Source organism: Chenopodium quinoa, unplaced genomic scaffold (assembly GCF_001683475.1).
Source record: "Chenopodium quinoa cultivar QQ74 unplaced genomic scaffold, ASM168347v1, whole genome shotgun sequence".
Classification (NCBI taxonomy): domain Eukaryota; kingdom Viridiplantae; phylum Streptophyta; class Magnoliopsida; order Caryophyllales; family Amaranthaceae; genus Chenopodium; species Chenopodium quinoa.
In genome coordinates, this window is record NW_018744304.1 from 5,848,214 (window position 1) to 5,858,146 (window position 9,933).

A 9,933-nucleotide genomic window follows, 5' to 3' on the forward strand; every position below is an offset into this window, starting at 1 on the left:
AATGCAGTCTTTACTTCTTCATCTATTCCATCGTACCAATCTTCTACACAGCCGTAGAGACTATGTTCAATATAGTTTAAGAAATTTTCTGAAGTCCATTCAGTATTTAAATTAAGTACACTACTCATACTCTTCTTCCATTGATCTAAAACATCTTGTCTATCTCTTACACTGTCTAATTTAAGTTTATAACCAGTTTGACTAATGGGTTCAAGAGTCACTTCTTCTTGTTTAGGTATATGAGTAGGCATAACCTTGACACTAAACCGGGTAGTCTTCCCTGGTATGTATCTTGGTCGTGTGCAACTTCCTTCTCCTTGGTACTTAGGTCTTTGAATAACATTGTTTACATTAATAATTTCTTCTCCAACATCATTATTATCCATTACTCTTTTTCCTAGTTTGTTTTCGATCTTTCGTTGAACAACTTCTATGGGTAGAAAGTCAAGATCATTTAACTTCATTATTCCCATTTGTTGATATAAATCTTCCTCTAAAGTAGCATAATTTTTTTCCTCTATTTCATTATCAGAAGCAATCCCCTTTTTAGAAATTAAATTCATGATTTCGTTAAGCTTATTAGGGTCTTCTTCTTTGTCGAATAGGACCTGTAATTCATTTAGTGTTTTATCCTGAAAATGAGGGCTCATGTTTAGTTTCTTTATTCTTTTCTTGGTTACTAGTCGGTCTTTTAGGGAGTGTTACAGTAAACTTTTTATTTTTATCTAGGTTTTGAAAAGGATATTTATATTTATATGGGACGATTTTATCTTTATTAGGAGATACTTCTTTTTCAAGTTGATGCCTAACTTCGTTTGTTAAAGCAAGTTGAACCTGTTTAACCTGTTCGTTTAGATCGCTTACTTTTTTATTAATATCGGTTGTGGTTATTGATATCTTATTTTCGATATTAATACAACGAGCATGTATGTTATCAACTTCCGATCTTAATTCGCCAATTTGATCTACTATATAATTAAGGATTGGGCCAAAATTATTAGTATTTTCAGGAATATGATAATAATGCTTAAAATCAGGTTTCTTACACTCTGTAGAGGGCCTAGTATTCTCCAGTTTTACCTAATTATTTATAACTTAATTTAGCTTTTAACCGTTATGGCTCTGATACCAAATCACGTAGCTTAACAATTTCTAATTTAGAATAACTGTATTGTCTTTCTTAATAACAGATTTCACTTATATAATAACGGTATTTAAATATAATACTTAATTTTTAACACAAATACTTATTCTTTTAATATATATAAGTACTGCTGAAAAGATCAAAATAACACCTCGAAAACAATAATTAAAGAAACATATAACAGCATTAAATTTTATTTTAACAGGCTAGAACATAAAATAACAGTATTAAAATAGGAAATAACTTTTTTCCAACACTTAGCGAATTTTTTTTTTCAACGGTGGTATGGACTTTCCTAGTCCCTACCTGGTAGTGGGCAATACTTTCTCCCCCCTACCCCCATCAAGTAGAATGTACCGCAAATCATAGATCAATTACTTAGCACAGTAAGCCTGGTAAGCAGGGGCTTTTCGGGAACGTTAAACAATGTGTATGTCCCTTTCAAACTCCACAAACTAAATGGTACTAAGTTGGATAAGTGGGCATTTGCTGGGAACATGACTGCTGTCCGTGTTACTTCAAAACTCCCCAAATAATACACAATTTTTTCTAAGTTGACACGAAGTTTAAAAAGCACAAAAAAAAAAAAAAAAAAAAAAAAAACCTTGCAACAATCTTAAGAAACATCATTAATGTATTTTATACACTTTACAAAAAAATCCTTAAACAATACCTGACAACATTTTTTTTTTTTTTTTGAACCAGACAACATATTAATCATACGTAAATAGAGGTCTAGATTCTGTAAAATGAAGTCGGAAAGGAAAAAAAAAAAAGTTTCTTTCTGGGATGAAAATATTCCATACCGAGAGATTGAAGAACTAGTATGGGTGTTTAACGTGAAGCCATGACGAATAGAAGCAATGCTTATAAAAGATGCAGTTCCGTCCTCAAAAGAAACATAGCAATTCTATTCACATTTACTGAGCTGAAATGAATATTTTATAAGAGAAGAAAATTAGAAGCTAAACTGAATTGAACTGAACTGATTAGAGCCACTGAAATTAAGTAAATGTGAACAGGCCCATAGTAACATGTTGGTAATAGTAGAACATAACCTCTAGATTTAAATTTGACATATTTATATATATTAATGAAAGATAATATTGATTATCCTATTTTTCATTTACTTATTAATATTGTTCAACATTAACTTTTTTTTAATTGATTTTGTTCAAACTTATAAATTTACGGTGTATAGGGGCATTGCTCAGGCCAATAACTAGTGTTTATTACAATTACATGATCATAATGCACATATATGTAGCTCATTGATAAGCAATATATGAAATTCTCTTATGTTTTCCATAAATTAAATAAGGGAAATAATAGTATTTTTTCCTTAAATAATACAGTGCCACCAAAAGGATGACACACAAAGTATACTTTTTTTTTTTTTTTTTTTTTTTTTTTTTTTTTTTTTTTGTGGCTACTTAATATTTGGAGTTTCACGCTTAGCTTATTATAGCGGTATATAATACGTGCGAATACATGTTACTTACCATCTTGAAATCAGTTCACATTCTTTCAAATTTGTAGCATGCTCTTTTGTAATGGATGACATTATTATTAAGGAGCCCGGCCAATATATCCTATCAAGTGACACATGCGCACCAAACTAACCATGATGACCAAATGATGACCAAATTCTAAGACAAGGGTGGCTGCTGGATAAGCCTAGTACGGAGTAGAAATTAAGAGCATTGATGAAAGTAATTTGAATTGTGAGGTTAGGTTTCCGGGTTGACAAAATTTCAGTTCTTTAGCTATTTTCAAAAAATAAATTAAGGAAATAATATAAAGCTATTCAAGAAGGCTTGGAAGTTGGAACGAAGAGCAATCAAGAAATATAATTTTCTTGACTCTAGTTTGATCCAATATAAAACCTTTTATATATAAATCTCGGTCTTGTATTGGATCAATATATTGTTTGAAATATGTATTAAAGCTCTTAGAGTGATTAATTTTCTCCTCTAATTATTTAATATGTTGGGAATAATTGTATATTATGAGATTATATATGTTATACAAAGTATATGCTTATAGAAAAATGAGTATTTTACACTTTTAATTATATTTTTCTAATTTTTTTCATGTTTTTATATGGAGTAAAAAAATTCAGAATTTAAAGTCTATATTTACTCTATACCGATCTAGTTAGGGTATTAGACTGGTTTTGTCCACCTAGTTCAGGTCCAATTTCGACCTTACAATTGTAGCAGGGAAAAAAAAAAAGCAGAAGCCGTCTTTCAGCCAAGAAATATGCTCTAGCAGGACTACAGGACATTAAAGCCATAATTTTACTGAGCCAAAACAAGCACCAATCTATGTACAAAACAAAATCCAATTCCATCTTCTAGCTACCAGTAAATGACAGCATACCTCTTGTAAAAAAAATGACAGCATAAGTGGGTAATTGAAATACAGATAGCAGTGTTAAATATTATATACAAGCCAATCATTAGGCGTCAATTAAGGATACTAAATAGGTCACAAAATAACTACTTTAACTGTGCAACATATATACTATATATAACAAGCGGCAGCAAAGGGTCAGGCATAGCCACGAAATCCTAGAGCAACAACAACAGCTGCAATGGCAGCAACAAGCAGCGACAACTGCAGCACAGCTACAGCAAAACAACAGCGTTGCAGCAACAACATAACAACAATAACACCAAAAACAGCGAAAACCCAACAACGACCACATCAACAACAGCTGCAACATGGGGCAGCAGCTGTATGGAACATCAGCAGCTGCTGCATCAGAGAATACAGCCACAAACATGGCAAAGAAACCCAAATCATAACTATCAAAGGGCAAACTTCTCATATTCTGTCGAAAAGCCATTTGACCTGAAGACTAAATTACTAGAAATCAAAATCTCATGTCATTTCCAACCCAAATCGCAGTACTAAATCACAAACGACCAACCAATAATCAATAATCCAGCCACCAAGTCCCAAACAATGACAACCATTTTAGTCATTATATTATTGACCATTTGCCCGTAAGTAGAACTACTAAAACAAATGTAAGCCTGTCCATCACTGAATGCTACATTTTAATTTCTGCCATTGACTTTAGTGTCATCACAATGCACCAGAAAGCAGAATACGAAGATCCGACTATTGCACACACCTATGAGATATAGCTAAAAGTCTAAAACATGAAACACAGAAATCAGACAACACTATAGCTAAAACAAAGCTTCAATAATCCAAAGGGGCTGTGACCAATATCATTAAGTAAATACAACAGAATCAAGCTTCTAAAGTAATTCTAAGGTATATCAGACCAATAATATATTAACGGTTATAGGTTGTGTAGAAATTCATACAAACCAGCATAACTATAGATCACACTGATTTCCAACATGCGTTTACAAGTCTGAAACCTCAAACTATGCATCAAGTTCCGAATATGAAGGAAGGAATCATCAACCTGTTGATCCTGTTTTATCAAGGAAACCATAAGCACAATCTAAGAAATCTAAAACTAGGAGCTACACTATACTCATGAGGCACCTCACCTGTAACACTAAAAGAGCATAATAAAATACTATTGAAGAAACAGAATTAAAAAGACAGAATAAGACAACTGCAGCACAGCTACAGCAAAACAACAGCGTCGCAGCAAAAACATAACAACAATAACACCAAAAACAGCGAAAACCCAACAACAACCACATCAACAACATGCAACATGGGGCAGCAGCTGTATGGAACATCAGCAGCTGCTGCATCAGAGAATACAGCTACAAACATGGCAAAGAAAAAACCCAAATCATAACTATCAAAGGGCAAATTTATCATATTCTATCGAAAAGCCATTTGACCTGAAGACTAAATTACTAGAAATCAAAATCTCATGTCATTTCCAACCTTCAATTAAGAAGAAACAGAACACAGTAGAGAAAAGGGAGGATGAGAGAGAGACGAAAAGTTTGTGTATTTTTATTCATGATTGTAGAACATTTACATTGGCACCAAAACAACTTTGTCCTAACAAACTTCTAATGACTTCTAAAATACAAAGAGTCTAACAAAAAGTTAATCAAAGTGGTAAGTGGTTGAGAATCCTATCTATATCATCTTGCTTAATTCTGAAGCAATTAGAGCAAGATTTGGCCAGTTTTTAACCCCAATAATGAGAGTAATCATAGCTTGAATCAGTTTCCTACCAATGAGAAGCACTAGATGCTGATCCACTTCCATATCTTTGTGAATTGAGTGACCTAACAAATCTGCTTGAAGGAGGACGTAAGCCTTCACATGTGGATCATTGTACTTAAACTTATACAATGGCAAACGCATATCCTTTATTAACCTCCTAATCAACTTCTTCTCTTTATGCCATACTATTAAGTCAGAAAACTCATAGGCCTTTGTAAGAATCTGTAGCAAATCATCCATATTAGCAGTAGCACTTAAGCAAGAGTTGTAGAGTGCCACAGTACTGCACTTCACCCTATAATGTGATGCAATAATACCAAGACTCGAAGGACAGATAGAAGAAGAATCGTCGATAGACATGCATTCAAGTTCTTCAAGCCTGTACAGAGACTGCTGGACAATGGTTAGGAATTGATCCAATAACGGCTTTGATTCAGGATCAGATGGATCGAGATTTGTATAGAGAAAAGTCCTCCCCACATACGACGGCAAGTCTTCTATTCTTCTAATGATCCCCCTAACAACATCAGTATTCATATAATCAACCACATCAGTAAAATTATGCAAAGAACTCTGTAGAGTTATTACTCTATCAAACTGCAAATTGTGGTTCTTTCTTTGTCTACTGCAGATTTTTACACAATGCCCACAATCGTCTTTCAAAGGCCTACCAGCACATCCCATCATTTGTATAATTTGGGTTGATTTACAGTAATCCACTGTGTATACCCCCTGTGGTTCTACAATTATAACCACATGGGCCATCAAAGGCTCAAAGCACATTGAGGTGGGAACCACGCACACTTGAATCCATCCATAACCAAATAACATCATAACCAATTCTTTATCTAGTTTGGTCAATCCTTCATGCAAGAAACCCACGCCATATCTTAAACAAATTCTCGAAGTAAAATCTTTAATTGCGTCAGTGGCAACCTTCAACTCTGTTAAAGTACAATTTCGAAATTGTTTATTCTCTTTTGGTGAAGATCGTGCAATAATATGGAGGGCTACAGCTGAGGAACTCTTTGGAGGGACATAAACCAAAGCTACACTACCCTGTTTATTATACTGAAGTATAGCTTGGTAACATGCTTTGGTAAGAGCAACTAAAGCATAATATTCATCATCACCAGCACTGTCTACTACCTCAACACCAGGAACGTCTACCACCTCAACTTTAATGTCTAGAGGCACACGCATCAAATTGGATGGAAACTCGAAACAACACTCAATTCCAAGCCATTGTTTGACCTTATCAGCATTTGTAACAATGCTAAATAAAGCAATAATCCTAGCCTTTATTTGTTTCCTCTTCTTCAAATAAGAAATCCGAGACGTGATCATCTCTAAAAGAGGATGATCCTCTATGAGGTGGAGCTCATCCAGGATAAAAAGACTGACAATATCACTTTGCCACAATGCCTTACATGCCACCACTGTAGTAATGATTATAGTGCGAAATTGCAACTTTTGCTAGTCTCGATCAGTTTCTTTCCCACTTGACTTCACCACATTTAGTCCTAGCCCTTTACCAAATTTTTCTCCCCAGCAGTCAAACAAATAATTTGCAGCCTCCTCCAAAGGGGTGATATACACAGCAAGGAAATCTGATTTTTTGTAATCTCTCAATATAGCAAACTCAGAAGCACTAGTCTTTCCATTGTTCTTCATAGCAAATATTAATGCATCCTTAGTTGAGCCAAATAGCACAGGAAAGACTGCTTCTTGCAAAAGACTAAAGTAAGTGTATCCAAAGTGTTGCAATTCAATGGGAATGGGAGGAAGAGACTGAAAGTGATTTCAAAAATAATAATAAAAATTACAAGAGAGTCCAAAAATGACAATTCAATAATCAATAATTTGGTTAGCGTTCAAGAAATCACAATTTAACATTAAAATTCTCAATTTAATCCCAAATTAATATGATAATTAGTCAGTAATACAGAATTAAGAGTATCTGCTTTTTGACATCAGACCTTAGAAAATTAAATTCGAATTTGATAAAAAGGCTTATACCCTTATTTTCATTTATTGGGTGAATATATAATTAAAGATATTCAAAAGATATGGTCAAACAAAAGATAACCACAATAATAGCAATACTCAATCAACAACAACAACAACAACAACAACAACAAAAATCAATCCTACAAATTATATCTCCTAATAATCTTGTACGAGTACAAATAATCCACCCTAAAAAATTGCTCATCAAATTGAAATCAAAAGACATACCTAATAAACCTAAAATTAAGGATAAAATATCCCAAAATTATAGCTCCTAATAATCTTGTACGTAGTACAAATCATCAACCCTAAAAAAATTAATCCAATTGAAATAAAAAGATATACACAATTAAGGAAATGATATCCCAAAATTATATCCTAATAATTCCAAGAATCTTGAACGTTATACATTACAAATAATCTAAATAATCCAAACGAATTCTTTAAACCTGGTACTATTTGCCGACAACCAAGATTTAATGCAATAAGAAAGTGATGAGCATACCATGAGGTCCATGTCCGATTTGCAAAAACTGGTAGCCGACTTGTGTAAAGCGCCGAAGAAGACAACTTCTTTTGATCTTCGCCGTAAAGGAGGGATGCAGCGATTGTGGTGAATTGGACAGGACAGAGTATGAGAAGATTCAAGAGATTAAGAGGTCCGGTGAGCTTGGAAGATTCGGTGTGTAATTTATTTGTATGCGACTGAATGAATTGTATCGGGGCATCAATGGGGACAGAGTTGAGCGCGGGAGAAAACTTATTTGATTAGAACAAAAAGAGCGTTGCCCAGTTAATATAGCATAATAACAAAATATGTAGCAGTGTCAAAACGGTTTGACAGTTCGGTTTCGGTTCGGTTTGAAATCGATTCGGTATTTAATCGGGTCGGTTTGGAATCGGTTTAATTGTCTCACGGGTCGGTTTTGATTTGGTTTAAATAGTTATCGGTTCGATTCGGTTTCGGTTTATTTTTAAGCGGTTTTAATTCGGTTCGGGTTGTAAACAGTCCGGGTAGTAAACGGTTCGGTGCAGACGGATTGCGGTTTGTTAACGGTGCGGTGTAAACGGTTTTTATCCCGGTTCAAACAGTTTCGGGTTGGAAACGGTTTCGGGTTAGAAACAGTTCAGTTCTTTTTTGGTTCAGTTTATAACTGGTTCGGTTCTTTTTCGGTTCAGTTTTTAACTGGTTCGGTTCTTTTTCGGTTCAATTTATAACTGGTTCGGTTCTTCGATTGTTTAACCACTTTAACGTTATTCATATCGGTTCCATTTCAAGTTTACTAAATTATAGTTGAATCTGAATTAAAACATAGCCTAATAGTATATTCATGTCACTAGCACACTCCCATCTTTATTTCATTATTACTCACAGAATCAATGTAATCCTATGCTTAATAGTCTCTGTGAATTAATTTTATTTATTACGCCTTCATCCAAGCCTTGGTACTTAATATTACAAGCTTTTTGTTCATTTGGTTTCATCACCTCAAATGTATACATGACTAGAGGCAGTAGTGTTGCTAATAGTTTGAGGCAGGGTCTGAGCCTGCTTATTTTGCTCTTGTTTGTGAACACTGATTGTCCTTAAGACCTTATTGAATGATTTGCCTTGCTATTTTAAAAAAACTATTCTAAGATTTCTAATATTTAATCCATTTAATTATATCCCCGTAAAAAAAAAAACAAAATCCATTTAATTATATAAAAAAGTTTGTAAACGGTTCGATTTAGAAGCGGTTTGGTTCATAAACGGTTTGGTTTATAACCAGTTCGGTTTACAATCAGTTCGGTTTTTAAATGGTTCGGTGCAAACGGGTAGCAGTTTGCTAACGGTTCGGTGTAAGCGGTTTTTTTGCCAGTTTAAACGGTTTCGGGTTGGAACCGGTTTCGGATTTAGATATGGTTTCGGTTCTTTTTCGGTTCGGTTTTCTTTCTGTTCGGTTTATATTCGGTTTGGTTTGTTAACGGATTCGGTTCTTATACGGTTTAACATTATTCGGGTCGATTCGGTTTCGGGTTTACTAAAATACAGTTTGGGTCGGTTTTCGGTTTCAAAAAAATCGGTTTTTAATCGGTTCGGTTCTCATTTGGATAGGTCGGTTTCGGGCAGTTAAACGGTTTCGGTTTGAAATTTGACAGCACTAAAAATATGTCAATATAGTGGCAAAGTTGCAATTATGATAGGTTGCAGCTATTATTTTATTGTTTACAAGAATTTTCTCGAACAAAAATGAGCTTATTTGATTCTTTGGTAAAAGAGCTTTTTAAATGACCTTATTGAGGCAAATAAGCTAATTTGTAAAAAGCTAGAAAAATAGAACTTTGTAGATTAGCTTATTGAGTAATTATCAATGTCCTAAATTGTCATTTCATATGTTTAGCTAACAAACAACTACAAATAATAAGCTAATTTTACCCAACAACTCTACATAAAAAGCTCTTATAAATCAGCTAGTCAAAACAGCTTGTGCAACCAGCTAGTCAAATCAGCTAATGCAACCAGCTCTTACCAATCAGCTAACCGCTAATTACCAAACAGAGCCATTCTTGCCTAAGAAGAGCGGAACGGTGAAAAAAAAAAAACTTAATATTGAAGTAGA

At 34.0% G+C, this 9,933-nt stretch overlaps 1 protein-coding gene across 1 annotated transcript; it reads right to left on the bottom strand.

Annotated features, from left to right (window-relative positions):
- Positions 1–5,088: 5,088 nt before the first annotated feature.
- Positions 5,089–8,327, bottom strand: LOC110695737 (DExH-box ATP-dependent RNA helicase DExH12-like). Its single transcript, XM_021872964.1, has 2 exons — positions 7,836–8,327; positions 5,089–7,111 (listed from the first exon to the last, which is right to left on the bottom strand). Exon 2 carries the CDS (start codon positions 6,665–6,667, stop codon positions 5,231–5,233), a length of 1,437 nt encoding a protein of 478 aa, XP_021728656.1. The 5' UTR covers positions 6,668–7,111; positions 7,836–8,327; the 3' UTR covers positions 5,089–5,230.
- Positions 8,328–9,933: the final 1,606 nt, after the last annotated feature.

What these genes read in the sequence shown, in the direction of transcription:
- LOC110695737 (XM_021872964.1), bottom strand. Translation starts at nt 6,667, where the DNA reads ATGATCACGTCTCGGATTTCTTATTTGAAGAAGAGGAAACAAATAAAG.